Source organism: Emys orbicularis, chromosome 7, assembly GCF_028017835.1.
Source record: "Emys orbicularis isolate rEmyOrb1 chromosome 7, rEmyOrb1.hap1, whole genome shotgun sequence".
NCBI lineage: Eukaryota > Metazoa > Chordata > Testudines > Emydidae > Emys > Emys orbicularis.
This window is the reverse complement of record NC_088689.1, coordinates 37,875,794-37,900,128: the sequence shown is the minus strand read 5'-3', so window position 1 is coordinate 37,900,128 and position 24,335 is coordinate 37,875,794. Positions and strand designations below refer to the sequence as shown.

The 24,335-nt window shown below is 36.7% G+C and overlaps 1 protein-coding gene across 2 annotated transcripts in view; it reads left to right on the top strand.

Moving 5' to 3' along the window:
* PCDH15 (protocadherin related 15) overlaps window positions 1-24,335 on the top strand; it is a 751,423-nt gene that overhangs the window by 709,441 nt on the left and 17,647 nt on the right. The window contains exons 29-31 of one of the 2 annotated variants that reach the window (XM_065407245.1): window positions 9,116-9,334; window positions 12,940-12,948; window positions 16,470-16,580. In XM_065407245.1, coding sequence (XP_065263317.1) covers window positions 9,116-9,334; window positions 12,940-12,948; window positions 16,470-16,580 — 339 coding nt within the window. Of the gene's footprint in view, window positions 1-9,115; window positions 9,335-12,939; window positions 12,949-16,469; window positions 16,581-21,724; window positions 23,130-24,335 lie in introns of those variants that run through there. The other variant, XM_065407244.1, reaches the window with a different exon arrangement.

The following is a 24,335-nucleotide window of genomic DNA, read 5'->3' as shown; positions in this document are numbered from 1 at the left end:
ATTCCCCGTGTAAATATAGGAGTGATCAAATCACCCCTTAATCTTCTCTTTGATAATTTCCTTGAGACTTTAACTATAAAGCATGTTTTCCAGTCCTTTAAGCATTCTTCTCTGAACCCTCTCCAGTTTTTAAATGTCAGACACCAGAACAGGGCACAGTATTCTGATAGTAGTTGTAACAATACCAACACCAGAAGTAACATAATCGCTATACTCCTACTTGATATTCCCTTGTTTATGCATCCAAGTATCTTGTTAGCCCTTTTAGCATCATACTGGGAGCTCATAGTCAGCCGATCTTTCACCACAACTCCAAAATCTCTTTCAGAGTCTGCTTCTCAAGATTGAGCCTCCCATCATCAAAGTATAACCTGCTTTCTTCCTAAATTTATGACTTTACATTTAGTCATACTGAAACTCGTATTGTTTCCTTGCACCTAGTTAAGCAAGCAATCCAAAATTGCTCTGTATTTGTGACCTGTCCTCTTCTTTATTTAACATTCCCCCAATTTTTTTGTCATCTGCAAACTTTATCAGTGATGATTTTATGTTACGTTTCATGTCATTGATAAAAGTGTTAAATAACACAAAGCCAAAAATCAATCCCCCCAGGACCCTACAAGAGCCACAACAATGATGTTTCCCCATTTACAATTACATTTTGAGACCTATCAACCAGTTTTAAATCCATTTAATGTGTGCCATAGATGCAAATGGATGATAGAACAGACAGGGTGAAGCAAATAGTTGCATGATGGATGGATAGAGGGATTACATACAGTACCTGGATTAGGCTGACCCCCTTGAAAATCAGTGGGTGCTTGTTACAGGTCCACTGAGGAAGTACAGAAGAGATCTGTTGCTGTATCCATAAAAAGAGTGCTTGTCAAATCCCCCGAGAAGAACCCAGGACCCAATTACCTCATCAGTTGCACTCAACTCTCAGCAAAGTCAATGGGAGTTGTGTCCACAACTGGTGGGATAATCTGGCCCCTGCATTATGAGAGGTATTTGCATGTGGGATACATTCAAATTAAATGGGGCCCACAGTTTAGGCCCCCGTAAACTCTTCATTGCTGCTGTCCCTTGACTCTTTCATCCCAGATGACCACATTTGACGGTGAAGTTGTTGGGAGTCTTGGGAAATTAGAGAATGGCTCTACCCAAGTGCAAACTAGTCTGAACATACTTCCTGTAGATAGCGTGTGCTCCAGCTATCATGATGATTGTGATAGCCCTTGTAGATCCTTGTAGCCCAGTGTTCCTAAATTCAGACTTGGATTCCAAATGTGGTAGTGCAAGATCCTGCCTTAATCTACCTACATACAAAGTGAGCCAATGCACATGCATGTGGGCAATTACCTGTTTTGTGCACACACTGTGGATTTTTGCTGACAAAATGCCCTTGTGTGGACAGAAAATTTGGCCATATTTATGTCAGGGTCCATTGAAAGTACAGAAATGTATTTTGTAGTCCAGACTTGGATATACAGTACTGTATAGTGAGGAGAGGTTAAAATGCAAATGTTCAGACATATAAAAAGCATTAGCTTTCCTGGTTTCTACTGCTAAAGGATAATACTAGCTGTGGAAGGAAACTAATTAAAATGCTTCATGTGCCTCCATAGTCAGTGTATTTTTTTTCTTTTAAAGCTTTTAAAAATTTAAATCAGCAAAATCCTGGAGAATGCTTTCCTGCCCTTGGGGTAGAGGTGAATAAGCATCATCATAGTAAAGTAAAGGAGAGGAATGAAATAAGAGTTTCATTACTTGAAATCTGAAGCATTACCATGTTTTAGCTAGTGATGGGTGAATCTCAAAAGATTTGGTTCAGATAAGCTCAGATGCTTATTCAAATCTAGAGAAACTCCCTCCCTAAAACTGCGGCCTTCCTACCTGTAGTTGGGCTTTTAACGGGGAGGTTCAGTGATCCTTCCCCACCGCACAAGTGGGATGTCTTCAGAGGCAACATTAGTGGTCCTCCTCCCACTGGAAAGAGATTGCCAGGTTTTATAACCACCCCATGCCAACCCACTAAGAATGATCATCGCAGGGAGTTCAGTACCAGAAGGAAGATTCTTGGTGGCAGGGAACCCTGTGTAATAAACAGCAGATGCCAGGGGCTAATAGTCAGAGATAGAGAAACACATCAAGTCTCTATTTAAATACAGAGATGGAGATGGCCAATGGTAGGAGTTATGGGATGGTACTGGGGATGGGTCTGCCTAACCCAGTATTTCCCAATCTTGGAAGAGACTCCTATTTTAATACAGGAGGTACGGAGAACATTCAGAACAGTTCCTATTTAGCCCATGAGTTTGCCCATTTGTAGTTTTAGCATTCATACAAAATTATTATTTGAGTATGGGAAAATACTTTCAGATGTCCTTCAGTGATCCTTTACTAAACATTAACTTACAATACATATAGTGTAATTCTGTATATGATCCATAATTGGATCACTGGCTTTAATCTACATTTTGAGCTTTAATAGAAGGTTCCCGCCTTTACCTGTCAATTTCAGAAAAGAATCTTTAATTGGGTCTATTGATGAATATTGGGATATGACCCTGGCCCTTGTGTCAGCAGATCTGGTCCCCTAAACATTCCCCATATATGATGAATTTTCAGGTGACTTAAAGGCACAATAGCAATTCCTATACTATCCCCTTGCCGCAAAGAGCACGGTTTGTACAAGAGGGAAGTGGTTGAGGTATCCTGTCATCTCTTGCTGCCAAAATGGAACTAAGGGCTATTGGCAGCTAGACACAAGTTAGGGCAGCATCAAGGCTGTCTAACTTACACTACTGCTCCAGTCTCCAGCTAGTCTCAGAGTTAGACCGGGGGTGGGGGGGGGACACGAATACCTAAAGGTACCTAAAGCCACTATTATACTCACCTCCTGAACTGCACCAAGTGTAGCTTGAATGCAGTTCAGCATCTGAGTCTTTGGCTAGAGCAGATGTGGTATCACCGTAGCAATTTTTCAGATTGCATTTAATCATTCCCACTCAAACAGTTCTGTTCAAATAACATATAAGATTAGACTTGCAGAAACAAAAGCCAGTAAAATTTGAATTTTGTTTAAAATTTAAACTTTAGCCTATGCTGCTCATTGCCAATTGAGCACAGTAAGAATTTCTCAGAACCATGGGTGATTTTTACATACGCTAATCATTATAATACTTATGAACAATGAGGACTGCACAGTCTTCTTCAGAACTCGTGATCAATAAGGGTTAAATATATGATCTGTCTTGGCCTATGTGCTGTCTTGTGAATGCACAGTAAGTATAGAAAATCTATTTGAGGTTATTCTCAAGTATTGCAGCAACTGTATCAAATTATTTCCTCCACAAATGACTAAAAAGCAATGAAACCATTTAAACTATTTGGACTGAAAATACCAGCATATTTTAATTACACGTTTTTTATTTATTAGCGCACTAAAAGCATTGAAATTTATAAAAAATTCTCTTCTATCTATTCACCTTAAAAATATCCTACATTTAAAAAATCCACCCATCTGAGCCCTTGTGCAGTATGCGATGTAGTGAATGTGTATCATTGAGTTATGAACCCCTTAAAATAAGGGTTTGTAAAAAAAAGTTAACAGAATCTTAACTGAGACAGTGTTAAAGTCTTCCAGAGGTATAATGCTGGCAAAGCTGAATACTTGCATATTCTTCATCAGCACAGAGGACATCTACCATACACCAGTGACATCTAGTGTGCAAATGAAGAATTAGAGCTCTGGTCTCCATTATGCTTGCATTTTCAACATTCATATTGCAGATTCTGTTTAGGTAAGGGTAAATTATTTTTGCTATATTACCAAAAACAAACACATTATCTGAAAACGGGCCAAAGGCTTAGTTATGAATGTTAGCAAAACATAGTAATAAAAAAGGACAAAGTATTCGTTCTTAAAGAAAATATTATTCTCACGACCTTTGGTGGAACGTTAGAAGGAGTTGATGGATCAATGAATGATTAATAATTATTCCATTATCAAGGTAGTATTATGGAAGCACTGCTCATGTTTCCATAGTTCATGCTTAGCTGAACATTACACATAAGCAAGGATTCAACCACTTATGTTGTGTATGAAGAAAACAGCATATCCTCCCAAAAATTATAGCACTTTTTGATTTTTTTAGAATTAATATTCTGAGATTTTAAAGGTAAAAGTTAACTAGTTTCGGTTAAAATTAATTTTAAAAATTGGTCCTTTAAGAAATTTAGCGCCCAGTAGCAGATTGTTTCTGTATCTCAAATTATCTTAATAATGTAATAACACAGACACTTCAAACTTCCTTTAGAGTTTAAGCTAAATGGAATTCATATGCCTAGGTTGCATATGAAGGTATTTTTGATTAATGGTACTATATTGCATTACTGTTCATAACTTCAGGAGGACCCCTGAGGAATAATTTTTTATTACACTGAAGACCATGTGGAACTGTCCTCTTTCAAAATGGCTGCCAACGCCTGTTGTTGTCAATGGGAGTTTGGTCAGAACCTGCCCACGATTAGGTGGCCATTTTGAAAAGGACATCATGGCCCAGAAAAAAAAAATCTGTTAGATTTTGAGTTTTAGGCCAAAACATTTTGATTTAAAAATGATTTTTTTCTGTGGAAAGCAGATACTCTTTGTGGCAATTTTAATTTGTAGTTTAATCAAAACCAAAATTTTTCATTGAAAAACAATTAAGATGGAAAATTTTTGAACAGCCCTATTCCTGTTCGGTAAGTGGAGAATAAGGGAATTAATTGCGACTCTCAATCACAATTAATTCCCTGGTGCGCTCCTGGAATATAGCCATATGCTGCCCCTTACTCAGATCAGGTTACAAAACTACGATCTGACACCTTAACTAAGCAATACTATCTCTAGTTTCAGCAAAATTTATTTTGCTTTGTTCAGTGTATCTCAGTACACCGGTTTGTTAACTTTGGCCCAAAATTATACTCTTTTACACTATTATACATCTGTGGTTACTGTAGATTTTGAGTAATGATAGTAGAATGTAGTCCCTGATGATTAACTCTAATTTCCAGTAGTGTCTAAACCTATCCTGGCAAACTCCTTTGTCTATTTTCATACCTGTGTTGTTATAGTTTTCTACTAATAGTCAGAAGCCAACAGTCCAGAATTGAGAATATTAGTCAATGTTGGTTGTGATCAAATTGTATTGTCATCTGATGGCTGTCTTGATGACATATGTAAAATGAGCTAATAGGATATAGTCAGTGTGTAGTGAACAAGGTTATCTCAATTGCTTTCTTGGTGAAAATCTCAGCAGAAAGAGACAGGCTTTTGAGCCACACAGAGCTCTTCTTTGAAAGTTTGTCTCTCTCACCAACAGAACTTCATCTAGTAAAAGATATTACCTCATCCATGTTGTCTCTCTAACATGCTGGGACCAACACGGCTACAACTACACTGCATGCATTATACTACAGTAGTAGTACTTCTTCCAGAAGAGGGTTGAAAATATATGGTGGCATGATATCGATTTTACACTGATTTTTGTACTGTACATTCTCTGAATAAATAGAACACTCGGTTTACATTGATGTCAGACTAGCAACTTTCATGAGTCCCAAACTAACTTTAAAAATGTATGATCATGCTCTACTTAATGTAGTTAAAGTATTATAAAGATTGTGGGTATTATTTTCCCCTGTTCCAGCCTCTTTGCATGCCACTCAGGAATCTGGACACAACTGCTCAGCTAAGAATTCCCTTGAAAGAGTAGGTACTATGAACTAGCTTGAACAGGTTCCTGCATCAGCCATTCCCCCACCTGAGCATACAGGGCATTTCCCTAGCTTTCTCTAATTTACACAATCGCTGGAGCAGGTGTGGCTTGATAATTGTGGCTTGCTCATTTACCCCTAGCCCCAAGCAGATCTTGACACAGGAAAGAATCTGGCCCAATACATGCTATGCTTTGTTGGATAAATAGCACATACTTAGAGGCTAAATGATCTAACTTCTTATGCAGAGCAGATGTAAGAATGACATCAAAAATTATTGAAAGGCAGTTTAGTGGCATATTCTCCATGGAATCCCATTCCTTTTAATATGAGGGAAGTGAGGTCATTCAGGATATGTTTAAACATTTCAGAGTGAGCCTCCCAGCCCAGGTCAAAAGACTCAAGCTAGTGGGCTGGTGCTGTAAAAATAGCTGTATAAACAGTACTTTGAAGGTGCAGCTCAGGGTGGAGCTTGGGCTCTGAAGCCTAGAGTCGGGGGTGGACTTCTGCTGTGATTTGATATTCACCTGGTGATTTGTTGTTGTTTAATCTTTCTATGGCTACTTTAAGTTCATCCAGAGTAATATCCTCACAGCAAACATCAAGTTCTGCCCTCTTCCCTAGAAAAGATGGGGGTGGGGGAGGGAATTCCTAACTGTAAGAACAGTAGGACAATGGAACAGACTGCCTAGGGAGGTTGCTGGAGGTTTTCAAAAGCAGGCTGGATAGCCATCTAGTCTTTGATGGTTTAGACACAACAAATCCTGCATCTTGGCAGGGGGTTAAACTCGATGACCCTTGCAGTCCCTTCTAGCCCTATGATTCTATGATTATCGAAGTTAAATGTTATTTCTGGCAAGAATCTATTAAGCATGTCATGGAAGTGTTCTATCCATCTTTTCGTTTGCTGGTCTAAGGTTTTCCCTTGTTTATCTTTCATTGGACCTTCCCTGCTGTGGCTAAAGTCTCCAGCAAGTCATATAGTGGTTTGATAAAATGTTCTCATGTGTTCCTTCATTGCTGCCATTTCTGTTTCCAGTGCCTGCCTATTGATATATGCTTTTTCTGGCTGTTCTTTTTTTTACTTCTTTATCTCTATATTCCTCTTTTCATTGATTACCTTACTTTGGCCTTAAGGCATTGAGTAGATTTACCTTAGCTTGTTTTCTTTATGCAATAACATCCCATGTGGTCTTGATAGTCCACTCTTCCTTCTTACCTTTGCTAGATTCAAGGATGATATTCGATTTGCTAATGGCTTCCCATGCCATTTCTTTATCATTTAAATACTGTTTCTGCCATATTTGAAAGCTTGTTTGAAAACCGTAATTCAGAAACATTCCTTATTTGTTTATCCCCAAGCTTAATTATGTTAACCTTTCTTGTAATTTTCTTTACTCATAGTTTCCTCAATTTCATTTTCATGGTGGCAATACATGGTTGATGATCACTGCCTACGTATGCCCCATTGTATATGCAGACATCTTGAAGTGATAATTAGAACATTGTATGTACAAAAATGATCTATTTTATTTTTAGTAATGGTGTCGGGGAGATCCATGTTGTTTTATGGTTCTCTTTATGAGGAAAGAGTATCCCTTTAATAATAAAGTGATTCAACTGACATAGTTCAAGAACACATTTGCCACCATTTTGATGGAAGCCAGTTCCATGTGTGCCATTATGCCATGATTATCTGTCCCCACCATAGCATTCATATTGCCCAAAACAATGAGAATATCATGTTGTGGGACTTTGCTGATGAAGTCCTGCAGAATGTTATAACAAGTAGGCTGATCGACCTTGTCGTATTCATTCAGTAGGGTATAACATTGAATGACAGTATCTGAAATCTTGCCTGTATAATTTTGCCATTAACTGATTACCAGTCTAAAATTGCTCTTTGTGCATCAACATTCAAGATCAATGCAGTTCCTTCTCTTCCGCCATCTGGATTTCATGGGTAAAATCAGTTTTAATTGTTGTTTTTCATTTTCATAGAATCATATAACTAGAAGGGACCTCAAGAGGTCATCTAGTCCAGTCCAGTCCCCTGCACTCAAGTGTTATCTAGACCATCCCTGACAGGTGTTTGTCCAACCTGCTCTTAAAAATCCCCAATGATTGAGATTCCACCACCTCCCTAGGCAATTTATTCCAGTGCTTAACCACTCTGACAGTTAGGAAGTTTTTCCTAATGTCCAACCTAAACCGCCCTTGCTGCAATTTAAGCCCATTGCTTCTTTTCCTATCCTTAGAGGTTAAGAAGAACAATTTTTCTCCCTCCTCCTTGTAACAACCTTTTATGTACTTGAAAACTGTTATCATGTCCCGTCTCAGTCTTCTCATCTCCAGACTAAACAAACCCAATTTTTTCAATCTTCCTTCATAGGTCATGTTTTCTAGACCTTTAATCATTTTGTTGCTCTTCTCTGGACTTTCTGCAATTTGTCCACATCTTTCCTGAAATGTGGTACCCCAAACTGGACACAATACTCCAGTTGAGGCCTAATCAGCGCGGAGTAGAGTGGAAGAATTACTTCTTGTGTCTTGCTTACAATACTCCTGCTAATACATCCCAGAATGATGTTTGCTTTTTTTGCAACAGCGTTACACTGTTGACTCATATTTAGCTTGTGATCCACTATGACCCCCAGATCCCTTTCCACAGTACTCCTTCCTAGGCAGTCATTTTGATTATATCTGCATCTGGCCACCTGCATTCTATGTTATAATTTTCCATTTCTTTGATGATTTGGGCTGACTTTCTGATGCTAAAAGTCCTCACATTCCAAAACCCCACACAAAGTTTGGAACAAGCCTGGAACTCTCAGTTCTTCAGGGCAACAGTGTCCTTTCATAGCTGTTTTTGGCTGATATCCATCATGCTGTCCATTTGAGGGCTATCCAACCTATCCAAGGATCTGTATTTGGCATTTTATTTGTTCTACTGTTTCCATAACAAAAGTATTGTATGGGGTTAAATCAACTTCATGCTCAACACCCAACCAGGAGGACCAGAAGACTGATTTTTTTTTTTATGCCTGGTCTCTGTCCTTCAATCTGTCACATTTGTTTAACTCTAACTCCCATTGAAGTAGCTCTTGGGGTCATGGAGACAAGTGACCCCAACACATCAAGGTATCAGTCTCTAGGGGAGATTACTATTAAATACATCAATGATAATACTGAAAAAGGGGTTATGAAAGAATAGTAAGAGTCGTAAGTACATAAAGATGAGATATATATTATAGCAGTATATACAGAACATATAGTTATTAACTCAGTGAACTAATAGTCAGAACAGAATTAACTAGGTCTGCTGTAATAGTTTTGTTTTGTAATATTGAAGGTTCTTGGATGGAAAACTTCTGGATATCAATAAAGAATTTCAGCCATACCTTGGGCAAGGAGGACGTATTCTGGAAATCCGCACCCCAGACGTGGTGGCCAATGTTAAGAAGCAGGCACAAGCTGTAGGCTACACAGAAGGGGCATTGCTTGCTTTGGCTGTCATAATCATCCTTTGCTGCATGCCTGCTATTTTAATAGTTATGGTCAGCTACAGACAGTAAGTACTCCAAATTTCTCTGTCATTGAAAATTCTTTCTAATAACCTATACACTTACTACAAGGAGAAATACAGTTGGTAGCCCTGAACACTGGTCTGCTTTGAAAGTTGCCCCACATAGCCAATCTACAGTCTGGTTATTTTTAATGTCTGACTCCTCATCATGTCTTTATGTATATATGTATTTTTTATATTTATTATATATATATGATGGAGTAATTCTTTCAGATTATAGATGAAGTGAAACCAAAACCCTGAATCCAAATATCAAACATGTGAACACGGACTGCAATCTGAATTTCATATCTAGCTTTCTCTTTATCATGCTTCAGCCAGAACTCTGGGTCCATATATGCCCAAACTGTTGGTAGCTCAGTATATGAATCGAGATTCAACTTTTATATTGCAGGGAAAATGAGACGACCCAAAATTTTATTGTGGCTCTAAAATATGAGGCAGTTATTATTTTTGATTTTTTCATACCTGTGAACTACTTGGTTCCAGCTGGGACTGAAGTTCAAGCATTAAAACATACCGTAGAAAGGTTGCTCTTGTTGTATTCTAGCTTTTTTTGAATAGGCAGAAATCTCATGAGAATCTATTTGCTTTAAATTTCTTGTTACACTTAATGGATTCAAGAATTTTAAATAGTTTGGCTAACAAATGGATAAACATCTCAACTTTTGGATGCTCATCTGACCCAACAGTTTGAGGTTTTCTCATTAATCCATATACTCAGTTGGAAATTGAGACCATATATAACATTTCCTTTTTCCTTTCAATAAAAATAAAATAAACAGTGTCCATATACAATCTCTGAGCAACCTTCCAATATTTAAAATTACAAAAACAAAATGCAATTCAGTGAGCTCACACCTTCCACCAGACAGTAGTCGATAATAAAATACTAACACCTCCATACATCAGCCTATACCTCAATCCCTCTCCTTCTCCTCAAAGGCCAGGTAAAGCAAATGGGCCCTGCAGCATGCCCTATTACTCTGCAAATCTCAGCTACTTAGAACCAAGTGTGGGAGGGCTTTCCAGAGCTCAGAAGTTCTTACAGAGGATGCCCCGCTATCAGATCCCTGTCTGTTATATTGGGACGATTAAGTACCAGTGCCTTTGCAGACTGCAACTTGAGGCCATGTATCAGTGGGTGAAAGAATATAAAGAAACCAATGTGCATGTATTATAATGGCTCACTGGAATATGAATATTATTGCAGGTCTACAATATGGTGTAATTTACCAGATGAGATTTTAGGCTTATCAGTCGTGCTGTTTCTTCACACACGGTAACTGGGATAGAACACAGTACTGTTTGTCAATGCCCTGTCATAAGCAACTGCAACGACATAAATTTAGTTGTACTTATGATAGGGCTAAATTTGGCTGTATATCTGTCCTGTAGCCTATATATATTGTATGTGGATACCACTTTTTTTTTTTTAATATGGAGATATATCTATCTCATAGAGCTGGAAAGGACCTTGAAAGGTCATCGAGTCCAGCCCCCTGCCTTCACTAGCAGGACCAAATACCCCAGATCCCTAAGTGGTCCTCTCAAGGATTGAACTCACAACCCTGGGTTTAGCAGGCCAATGCTCAAACCACTGAGCTATCCCCCCGATGATAAAATCCAGATAATAAAATCAAAAGCAATCTTATGTTTTACAACTGTAAGTTGAGTAACAATTCTCTTTAAAAATGGAGTACTTGTATTTTGGCATTTTTAATAGCTGAGTTAGAATATTCCCTAGAGATAGGGATGATCAGCATTCTGGTGGTTTGTGTTATAAATCAAATTTACTTAATCTTTTAAGGAGATATCACTGCATGAAAGAACACTAGTATGCCTGAAGGCATGCTTAATAGTCACATAAGAGGAGTAACTGGTTTATAGCTATTTTTAAATGGCTGATATTTGTTTGAGTAACATTTATATCTGAATTTTACCAGGTTTTTTTAGAGACTAATCCTCCAAAAAGTGTCTGAAAGGCCATGGGTTTAATCAGCTCCTGCACTAGCCAGGGGCTGTACCTGGGGAGGATAACCCTAAAGCACCTCAGGCAATCCAGACTGGAGCCCTTCTGTCAGGATTGAATGGGGAGTATGTGCTGAATAAACACATCCTCCAGGTTTCCTATCCACACTCCTCTCCCCAAGCAGTGTTTAACCATTCCCCTTCCAGGCAAAATATACCATTGAGAGCCCTGCACCTCAGAATATGCTTCCAGAAAATATATCCCTATGTTGGATCAGGCCTCCCATGTTTCTTGAGTCAGACTGTGTTTAAAATTTTCATGCAGTAAATTTTTACTAAACAAAGGTTCTCATTAGTTTGCAATGTGACTTCTGTGTGATTTCTTTCAAGGAAGGAAAAGCGAATTGCAAAATTCCCCTTGACATCCATTGGAACAGAATCAGGTCCCAAATATATCAGGCTGCTTTAAGGAATCTATTTAGCTGCCATCTGTCTAAAATCACAATTTTTTTGTCTACAGGTATCATGTAGAGTTGGACTTTATATCGAACCACCACAAATAAATTATTAGTATTATGAAAAATAAATCAATAGAATTCATTTAGACTGAAGAGAATATACATGATTTCCATCTTAATATATACCTTATACTATATTGAACAAGTTCATTTTTGTCTTACTCCTTAGCTCCCCTTTTTCAAAGCTGCTTTAATATAATCTCCCGATAACATTTCTGGCAAACTAGCTGCTCAATTTTGCCACTTAGTGCATAGATTATAGCTGAATAAATGTAACTGTCACACTCAGTGCACATATAATGGAAACATTAAGACTTGCTTGATATTAAAACTCTTTTGTGTGTAGTGGGTAGTTTTTCAATACTTTCCAGCTCAATGATCAGCTAACATCCAAAGAATTAATTTTACTTATTACATTTTAAAAAAAATAAAAGTTAAACTAAATGAGTTTTACATTGCTTACTTTTAATGTGAAATTATCACTGTTAAAGCACAGCTCACTGACTGTATGTATTGCTTGTAAATAATCTAATAAATTATCATTATTATTTTCTTTTAAGTGATGTTTTGAAATTCACTACCTAGGACAAACCAAAAAGCCAATTATGAAAAATATAGTATGAATTAATCATAGCAAGGGTGGCATATTCTACATAGAAGCCAAAATGTAATTGTGCTTTACTATGAAGGACTGTTTATTTAATATTCACCATGTTAAAATGAGGAGGCAATTATAAAAATTACATCTTTAATATTCCACTTGTAAAAATCCTAATTCATACTTCAATATCCACATCTTTAATCAATATTTTTTTCAGATTCTGTGTAGCCCATAACTGATTTGTCCCCCTGTAATTCATGTTTATGGATGATAGTTTTATAACAGTCTCACAATCACAAAAGGAACTAAATGATTTTCAGTTACTGAAACATAATGATTCTTAAATATGTCATTAATTTTGCAATTTAACATGTAAAATGATTGTCACTCTTAGTTTATTATTAATATAAGGTTCACTGTTTCAGATAATTGTTGTTATAAATGGAACACTTCTAACATGACTTTCTCTCTCTCTCTCTCTCTCTCTTGCATGACAACAGATTTAAAGAGTAAGTATTTACTTTTAGATTTGCTTCTTACACCTTGTTTAAGAATAATGATAGCTGATCAATATCTACTTTTTATCATTATACAAGAACAAAGGCCATTTGAAATTTAAGGGAAGTAAATGTATTGCCAGTGAAAGGAAATACTTCATATAGTCAAACTGTAGAATGCATTGCTACCTGAGATTTAAAAAAAACTTGTCAATTTTATGACCAATTAATAAAACATTCAGTTATGTGCTAAGATAAGGCAATCAAATGTCATGTTGTTTGCCTGCAGAGAGAAGAAAGGATTTTTTCCCCATTTTACAGCATTATACAATTAACTAAGTACATTTTATGCACAGGTTTAAAGATGGGATGCCATCTTATAAAAGATCAGGTGTTGGCCAGGGTCATAGCCAAGATACCAGGTTTGGTAAATCAATGGTATGCTCTGAGTGTCTGCTTCACTAAAGCACATGGAGGGGGTCTTAGGCCCATACTGATGTGAAATAATGCTTCCACAACAACAATCTCTCTTTTTCTCTGCGAAGAATTTTCTGTTGGGGCTGTGTGGGACATGGAGGCACAACAACATCCCCTATTTCATTCATGACTCTAGTGAAGGTTAATTCTGGTGAGAATTAATTCCATAGGTGCTCCTAAGAAGCCACAGTATGTTTACGCCAGCTGTCCCTTCTACTCCAGGAGCCAAATTGCTAGGAAGGGGAAGCCAGTAAGATGGTGCCTGCCTCTGTTCATATAAGGGGTCCTTTTCCCTTTGATCCTGAAAATTATGATACCAAATGGACTTATCTTGCCAACTCACAGGCTGCCCATCCCTCCCCATTGAGGGGTGCTTCAAAAAACTCTGAATTAAATGTTCTCTTAACTTTTTCACAGGCTCTGCCTAGCTAGGGAATCCAAGTAATAGGGTTAAACGCTAAAATATCTTTTATGTGACACATACATACACCTCTACCCCGATATAACGCGACCCGATATAACACGAATTTGGATATAACACAGTAAAGCAGTGCTCGGGGGGGGGGGGGCTGTGCACTCCGGTGGATCAAAGCAAGTTCGATATAACGTGGTTTCACCTATAACACGGTAAGAATTTTCGGCTCCCGAGGACAGCATTATATCGGGGTAGAGGTGTACTAAATAAATAATAGCTTGATATTAAAAATAGTTTATATTAAACTGAAAACACCCCCCACATATCTATCTATATATGTATATACGCCAATAAAGTTGATTTTTTTGTGTTAATTGAACCACTTGCTTTTTACGTCATTTATTTTATTAACTTAATTTGAATTTGGAAATGTGGACAGATATGCTGAAGAAAACACAATAAAATGTGAAGGCTTTGCTTATGTAACCCACACACCTCCTGGGTGTGGTGTTCTATCCCATCTAATGGCACCAAGACCCCTTAGAGAGAGAGATTAATGAGTCTGCTCTAGAGCCTTAGCTAAGGGCCACCCGCCGACAACCAGGGTCTGTCAGTGTTACACTTATATAGAGCACAGGATAGAGAAGATGATCCTATCCTTTGCTGTTTATATTTCTGTATCTTTGTGTAATTTTGTAATCATTGGGTGATTGTTCTTTACCAAGATTTTGAAGTGGTATAGCCTTAAAATAGGAATCCATGAGTTCCATGGCTTTGTGTGGCCTTTTAATGTTTATGAGATGTCATTAGCAGATATTGACTTCTGTTGAGGTGAACATCATGATTTATTGACCCAGGAGATAAATGTTCGTTGAAACATGAAGTCAGTAAACCAAATTCATCCCTGGAGTAACTCAATTCAATTAAATAGAATTATATCAGGGCTAATTTAGCCCAATATCAGTAATGGTTATATACTATGAATAGTGCATATCCCAGAAATACCTGGTTATGAATATCATTATTTAAAACTAGCATTCTAAAGGGGAAATGAAGTTAGTTCTTCAGAAGAAACAATTATTGGGTAATGCGAGAGCAATCCAGGGTCTGAGAATTTCAGACTTCAGTATTGTTAATTTGGGGGGTGCAGGGAGGAAGGTTAAAGAGTAAGAGCTTGGAAACCCTAGTTACCATCCAAATCTTTTCAGCCAAATATGAGAGGATTTTTTTTAATGTAACAATGCTGATATATTTTATAATGAACCAGTTTTACTTCCCTATTTTTAGATGATTTTAGAACTTCAGTAAATGACATCTTAGCTCCAGGCACTACCATAATATAAATGTGAAGAATAATAATCATGATTTATTTTGAAAATCAAGGTAGAGTCTGTTGTACTCTATTCTGAATTAAATTTCTCTCAATCCTGTTACCAGTTACATGGTAATTATTTGCTCTTTCTCACCCCTACAAATGAACTAGAGGGCTTGAATTTATGGTCTACATGTTGACTAGAGCTGGTCAAAAAAAGGAAGTCCCTTCCTGTGAAAAAATTAATGTGTTTCTTTTTTTTCTAAAAAATGTAAATATTTTTGCAGAAAGAGATTTCCTGAAAAATTTGGTTTCAGGACATCCAAAATGGAATTTTCAGGCTTGTCAGCTGCCCACCTAGAAGACTCTTGTCAATTTAATTTTCTTCCCTGGTTCTTTGCCTCCCTGGAGTTCAGCCTCCTTGCCTCACCTCTAACCCAGATCTTTATCATCTTAATTTGGACACATGGGAGTGGAATGAAATAATTACACAAGGCATTTGCCCAGTAGGCCGATCATGGCATTCCTTAACTCCTGTTTCATCAGATCACCTATTCTCTTTGGAGGGTTTACCACCGATAAGCAGCCACTGAGCGATGCTTGGATTTATTGTATCAGTAAGAAGGGTGCTCAGTCTCTGCAGCTGCCTGGAAGGCTCTTGTTACTTTCACTTTCTGCCTGCAGACAGAAGGTGAAATTAACAAGAGCTTTCCAGATTGCCATCATTTCAATTTTCCTGATAGACCATCAAAATTTTTCAACAAAACTGAAATTTTCATGCAGAAAATTTTGATTTTACAACAAGGACATTTGGAAAAATCATTCAAATGGGAAATTGTTGACCAGCTCTTATGCTGATAAAGATGTTACAAGTCATAAAAATTAAACTTTGAATGAGACTTTACAAATGTTTAAATTTAAATGTGACTTTAATAACTGTCAATAAATGAAGGACTTTGCCAAAACAGCCAGTTCACCACATACCACCTGATGAAAACAATTATTGTTAAAGCTTAATTGACCTCTTACTCAATTAAATGTAATTGCTAATTAATGTTTTATTATTTCATGGTGATCAGGTGGTTTGGCAATTATTTAAAAGTGGGTGATAGTATTTAGATACATTTTGGAGCTCTGGAATTCCATAATGAAAGAGCAAGCCATGGAGTGATACAAAGCTGAAACAAATTGCTCACATGATTACCTTTCTTTGAATACAAAACCAATAATGTTTGAGGAACTACCATCTGACTACTGTATGTCAGCCCATGTAAGCTATAGAATATTTCTAACACCTATTTTTTTCCCTCCCTGCACAACTTACCAAAGGCGGCAAGCTGAATGTGCAAAGACAGCAAGAATCCAGATGGCCTTACCATCCGGCAAACCATCAAGTAGCGCTGCCAATAATCTCTATGAAGAACTCGGTGACAGCACCATGTAAGTATTCATTGTGAGTCATCACTAAAATTGTTAGTGAACCAAGGCATAAGTCACATTTCTGAAATGTCATTTATTACAACATAATTGAATAGACTTTTCTTGATGAGGGTATATTCCACAAACAACTTGAGCTTCTTCAAAATCAAGAAAATAAGTAAGAGGGCTGGAAACTCAGTTGTGCTACAGTGGCACTAAAGGGACAGAATATGGGGCAGTCAGCTGGGATTTCTCCTTGTATGGGGAATCTCCAGAGGAAGTAAAAGGTGTCTAAGTATAAAGTGCACACTGCACTTCAGTGTTTTGGGGCCAGCACAACAGCCCATAGGTGCTAAAGCAAGTTAAAATAGTCCTGAGGCTGCTCTAGTTTGCATCAAGGTTAGGGGGATTTAAAGGTGGCAAAAAGCCTTTACTTCTCAGATGTACTGAATGCAGCTCTAGCACGTTTGAGAACTTGGCCCAAAAGTTATTTCTTCCAAGCCGCCTGCTGAATATACTTTATAAAACTGAATCAGAAAACCCATTTGATAGACATCTCAGTATGAAATCTTCCATTGGCTAAAGTTTTTTCTTTGTAAATCTGAAGTAATTTAAATATTGAAAATAAACACAATGGGTCAATAAAATAGATTGTAAAAAAAAAAGTAGTTAAAGGAAAGCATCTTTTTACCATTATATGTTGGTAACATATTTGTAGCTGGAAGGTGTCTTGGGTCTTCTTTTCTAACAGTATGATATGACCAAAGTCATTGTTCTATTAAGACATTACATTACTAAGAAAGGGTGAATTGTACTCATGCACTGATGTAACTTAATTGTAGTCAAGGGACTGCAAGCAGAAATCAACACAGTATGAACAGACCATAATAGCATAGTACAGGAAATATTTACACATACAATATTTTTGTTTATAGGCTGTCAGAAAATATTTATTACTTTTGTATTATTTTAAAAGAATAACATTAAGATGACAACACTAAAAAGAATAGACTTCATAAAGTATTTGGGGGGGTGTGCTATCTAGTGTTGGCTGATTTTTGTTCTATTTTGAAGTCACCTTTTTCCCCTTGATCAGAGAGTTCATATATATATTTGAGTTTATAAAAATGTTACTATAGCAGGGCAAAGATATCATTGCTATAGTATGTTTTAAGTTTTGATTATTTAAAGACAGTGTCTGATTTCCAAATGTTTTGGGTTGAATTTCTCTTTGTGAATAGAGAACCTTTGCATTACTCATTGAAGCAGGAGTAGCTTCTCTTCCAAAATTAACCACTGATTCTCCACCCGCCCCCCCTCCGCCCCATGGCATTTTATGCCTGTGAATTGTTACTGTTTGGGTAGCTGGAAGAAAGAAGTATGTTTCACAGAAATACAACACACATAGAATTTAAAAGGTTATGGTATGTGAGTTCTAGGTCTTGATCTAGGTGGGACTACTCACATCTTTATAATTACACCCATGCTGATGTACTTTGCTGGATCAAGACCCTGGTTCCTTAAAGTCTAACCCAATTCCTGTGAAAGTAAAAGGAAGACTGCAATTCACTTTACTACAAATGGGTATTGGAAGCCTTATGAGTCTGCATTCTCCATCTAATTGATGTGCTTTCAGCCAGGCTAAGACCAAGCCTTAGTGTTTGTGGACAAAATTTGCACCTGCAAAGTTTTGCATAGGCCAAATGAGTTGCAGATGCAAATCTGAATACTGGCACTTCTGATTTAGAGACACACTTACTCAGATTTGTAACAGCACTTCAACTAAAAGTATAAATTTAGCAAATACAGATTTTTCCCTGTAAAGCACCATCTATGGAATATATATATATATATAAAAATAACCCATTGAAAAAATGACAATTAATATTTCCACAACCCTGAGATATTGATCAAGGAATCTCTAGTAGAAGATAGGGATATGGAAAAATAATGTAAATCAATGCACTTAATAATTTTAAAGAGATCATGTTTTTCAATAAAATTTAAATAAAAGTTTATACAAAATCCGTGAAGTTTAACTGAATCCAATATTTGATCTAAAGGCAACAATCTACCTCAGAAAATCAATTTTCAGGAAAAAAAATTATAGTAGAATATTGTAAACTAATTTTTAACTTGCAGGTGAATTGCAATACTACATTTAAATTGCTATAGTATATTATAATCTTATGCATCACTTTATTTTTTCTTCTCAATTATTTCTTGAATCTCCAACAATTTTCTTAAATACCAAATAATGGAAATTTAAGAAAATTGAAAAACTTGTCTTTATTTTTCATGCCTTTCCATAACTGTCCTTTGTCAAACATTTTCTTTCTGCAGTGCTGCCTTATGTCTTATTTTCTTAATTTTTTTTGTGGAAAGTTAATTGGAACTAAACTTTTTTTTGTTTTAAATCTGTCTTATGTCTCATGACTTCCATTCTTTCTCCATCTTTGGATACATAGGCATCAGTAAGTAAACTTACTTCATCATGCATAATATTTGTAGCCAATAGAAACAGTTGTTGATTCTTCTATGCTTAGTTTATGTTAAAACTGTAATTAATTGCCACTGATTATCAGCCTTTCTTTTACAATGGTGTACTACATGGAAGACATTTACTTTTAAGTGGAAAGATTTGTGTATCTCCTTTCATTTTCCTTAACCCTTTTATACCAAGTACCGATTACATACAGAACTGTAATTGCTGAACTTGAATAGTATTATTTCTAAGGACCTCCAGTCTCAGCACCTACACTCTTTGGTGATTGGTGCTCTCCAGATACCTAAAACAGATTGATAGGTAAGCAGGTTTCTCAAGCTCGCATTCAGTCAGAACCTTTTCATCCTTTACCCATAATTTATTTTTAGGCAGCTATCGCTGCTCCAGTTTGCAAAAATATGACTTCAAACCAATCTGATGCAGTTCCTTGTTGGAACAAAGAGACAAAAGATTGTTCTACAAATATTAAGGTTTCATCATAAAATAACTCTTTAGCGTTTTCATATAAAAATAGTCTAGCAACCAAGCAGTTTTTCGAATAATCCATTCTCTTATATATCAAGGGTATATCAGCTTGTATGTGCTTTATATTTGGAAGCAAAGTGGATCTTCATTTAACTTCAGGAATCATTGATTTTTCCAGTCTCTACATTTGAAAATCCATGTGATCACTAAGATGGCTGAGGAAGCTAGTCCAATATGTGTCAAGGCATATTGTTTAAAAATAAGTTAATGATGTAAAATAACATATCAAATCCCCATGATCAAATACTCATTAAGTACTGACACTATTGGGAATGTAGACCTACTCTAAGTGGTAGTTTCTGAGATGCATTCTGTTTACCAGTGTTATTCCGTGCACTGGGCAGAGTATACGCTCTGCTGTAGCCCTTTTCAGGGGTGCCACATACTCCCCACTGCTTGTCAGCCGCATTTAATGCCCCAGGTCCTTTTGGAAAAAAGTGTGCTCCCACATGTGTGTGAAGGGAGTAGTCCTTATACCCCATGAAATGATTCCTATCTGCCACTCCTGCTCAGTCAACATGTATCCAGATAAATTTAGAGAGTATAGATTTTCCGTGTATATCAGCTTCCAGACAAATCAAGAAACAAAATAATTGTATTATAACCTTTCCTTATTTCCTAAATGTATATATTTTTGAGCTTTTATGCCCACATATTTAAAGGGGCATCTGTGTCTTCTTATTTTACTCTCATTCAGTACTGTTTAAATGTCTTTTCCCCTGTTCTTGAGTGATTTCTCACCTTGGAATGTTTAACCGTGCCACAGTAAATTTCCCTTAGCCTAATGTTCATGAAATTTCTTGGGGTTTTTGTGTGGTGGGGGGGGGGGGGGGCGAGAAAGACATTCCAGAATATAGAACTATTTAACTAAGCACTCCTAGAACTGTGTCCTGCCATTTTCACTAAACATTGTACAATACTGGGGCTTGTCTAGACAAATAGCTAGTGTGCTTCAAGCTGGGGTAGACTCTACAATCACATGCTAGAAGTTTTTTTTTTTAAACTATTCTTTTTGATTAAGAAAAACTGGTGTTTTTAAACTTAAAAAAAAATCAACTTTGGGTAGCAACCAAGCCTGGAAAATTTCAACTGGAAAGCTGAAAATATTAGACATTTATGAGTTACTGAAAATGGGGAATAGAAAGGAACTCATAGGCAACTTTATTTTATCATGTAGTTGTCATTACTACTCTAGCTGTACTATAGCTGTAATTGATATACATATAGGACTATAAGGTGGTAGGATTTAAATAATTTAGCTATCATATCCCACTATACATGCATATTCTGAACATGTCATTTGTGTTATAGAAAAACTATTTTAGAAATATATTTTTTTTAATGATTAGGACTATTTTTTGTATCACTCCACCTGTAAAGGTACATCCATTAGTTACAATTGGTTCATCTATACCAGACATACAGGGAAACATAAAAGCTCTACTAAAGTTACAATTTTAAAATTCAATATGTCATAATTTCCAGGTCTAAAAGCCAGTGCTGGGTCTTATTGGTGAAAAAAGGGGAATCCTCTCTTTACAGGACTTAAGCGTCATTTCTAACCAAATCCAAAGTTGACTTAAACTTGTCACTAGCCCAGGAAAAAAAGTGTAAATTCCAGGCCTCAGGCAGCTGTAATTTGGAAGAGGCCAGGTGAAGGATACTTGAAACAGTTTCTGACAAATTTTTAAGAGTTTGGAATATTAGAAGTAGTCCAAGCTACATTATATTTCCATTTTAGGTTGCATAAATGTTGTGTAGCATAACTGTTACTAACAAGATATATGGGAAAATGTGTTCAAGTGTTTGTTTAGATTACTGTATAAGGGGAAATAATAATTGAAAAGGAAAGTGTAATTGTTTACAAGGATAGAAAGGCCATGTGGTTAAGGTTAGAACTCATTCATATAGGTCAAAGCTTGTTTTCTTCCTCTTTTCTTCATATCCTTTTCATCTAGAGAAGATGTAAAAGTAAATGTCTTGCCTCAGTAGACTTTTGTAAATATTTATTTTGGATAACAATATGTTAGAAGTAATGCTATGGCATTAATTTACATCATAAATTCATTTTTTCTCATGAAAATCTATGTACATGCATGTTTCCTTACATGTGATTATCTTCTTTTCTTTCAAGTCTTTTTCTTCTCTACCATTTCCAACAAAGCAGGGGAAAAAAGTCAGTCTTAGAAGAAGGAGACCGTCAAAGAGTAATAAGCAGCTTTGCTTCACGTGCTATTGAGGCTCACAAGCAGTCTAATATCAATGGATCGTTGAACAATAATCTCCCCAAATCTGCAAGTAACATTACATTTTTATCTGATGAGAACCCACTAACAACTCAGAATCCTTTGTATATGGAAGGTGTTGTTCAAGATTCTCCCAGCTCTTCATTGCTATGGAAGAGGAAAGATATTTTAGACAGTCTTTCACCTAGAAGATTAGCCTTGAAAGATGCCCTTTTGGGGTGCCCTTTGGGAGGCATTCACCGTGCATGGACATTACCAATTCGTATTACTAGGAGACATGTGTCTGATGCTCTAAGTAGGCCAATTATCATGGATCCAGTTCAGTGGCAACAGGAAAGACTCAAAGCAGAGAATGAAAGAACTGACAATCAGCACAGCAGGGTTGATATTAGCAGTCCAATATTTAAAAAAATTATTGGCACCAAGTTAACTGTAAAAGAGAAGGCCAGACAGTTTGAGCAACAGGCATTGCAGGAAATGAAACAAGTGAAATCCTATGATATGAAATGTTCACATTCACCAACACACAGCAACTACCACGAAGAAGGAGAAAACATGCTAGAGTTGTCTCCTGAATGTCTGCTTGCTTCTCCATGCCATCGCTCTCCTCCTTTCTCCTCTTTGACACCTTCTACTGAAGTAGTTGAATTTCAATCACTTGCAGTTCCTTCAGTAATCATCACTCATCATGACTGCCCTGAAGAACTTTCTCCTCCACCAACTCACAAACCACCAATTCCTTCTTTTAGGATAAAGAAACTAGTTTGCCAAAGTTTTCTGGCTGCTCAAACCAAAGTGGAAGTAACAGAAAGCATTCCAGATCCACCCAAAACTCCCCCTCCTCCACCACCCCTGCTGCCACTTCCTCCTCCAACTCCTCCTCCATTGCCACCACAACCTCCATCTCTTCCTACCATTTCTCTAGCCCTCTCCTCCTCATCTACTCTAAGTACCCAGCACCTTTCCCCTGTAAAGCATACTAAGTCCCCTGCCAAACAGCTACCAGTATCATCACAGGCCACAGCACCTGAGCCACCACCTCACAGGGAGTTGAAAGGAATTCTCAAAAATATTCACAACTTAGCAGATATTGAAAAATCTGTGGCCAACATGTACAGTCAAATAGACAAAAACCACATTCTGCCCAAGCACATATCCAAGCTTAAACCAATTTCAGCATCCGAACTGCCAACTACAGAAACTGTTGCTGAGCACAGCCAGCAGAATGGCAACTTGAGCTGTATAGTTGAGGAACTTGAAAAGCGATTTCCATCCCAGTCCACTGCATTATAAAATTACAGTTGAATTTTTTGAAATTTTTCTTGTTATATTTTGTATGACATGGCTATCACAGTACATGTTATCTGCCTCATATGTTCCATAGTTAAAGTACTTCAACGTTGATGAAAGAATTCAGACTTTTTTCCTCTTTGCTATATATTGCTATTTGTTTGTTCCTGATGCTAAACCTACAGTCCATTTTCTTTGTCTGATCACTCATAACTTTGTAATGTATAATATTTTTAAAGGTAGTTCTGTCCACTCTGCATTTTATTGCTTTATTATGCTGATTTATTTTCTTTGTCTGCATGCAAAAGATTCATGGGGGGAAATATCCCTTTAAAACCAATGAACTATATGTAGCAGGCATATGTTGACACTGCTTTATTCTAAACACTCTGCATTGTTTTGTCACAAGGGTACTCTAGTGTTGTAGGTTATGTCAATAAGCAAGGCAATTATCCTGAAATACTGAAGGCATCTCTTGCTTTACCCATAAAGTGTACATCATGGGAGAACTCTTACTTTTACTGTAAAATGTTGAATGTCACTGAAATGCAAATGATGCTAGAAAACGAACTCAGCAATAACAAGACAAAGTTGTTACAATAATGTATCATGTCATTCTATAGGAGATTGTATAGCATTCTGCTCTGGTGACGTGCTTTCATCTCACTGTTGTCCTTGTGGGTTTGATAATGGTTTTTTCTATTTATTTGTCAGTCAACCTTATTGTCCTCCTTTTTGTTATCTACATTATATGCCTCCCATTGCTTTCTTTATTCTGAAACTTCATATTGGGAGTCTTCACTTTTGTAAACCATTTAATGTAAAAAGAGCCTGTTTATTTTTTTTGTTCATATTAATTAGGTATCTCTTTAATCATATTTCATGCTAACTTGCTAAATATTGGAGGTTATTTCCACCAATAACATTTTTGCGTATCTTTGTATGTAATAATCATTCTGATCAGTGTCATAAAGAAACGGTTTGATAAGTATCTGTGAAAGATGTATATAGTATGGGTAGCATTAATTTAATTAAACCCACACTTAAATATTCCGGTTATATTAAATTAGCTTGTCCTTTGAAACAAATAGTAAGTAAAAAGAGGTTTGGCATAAAAAATGAATGTAAGTTTAGCTCAGTGCTCAGTTTTATTTTTCCTCTTTTGCCAAAATCCTAGATAATCATGTTAGACCTGACAGTTTTTATAGA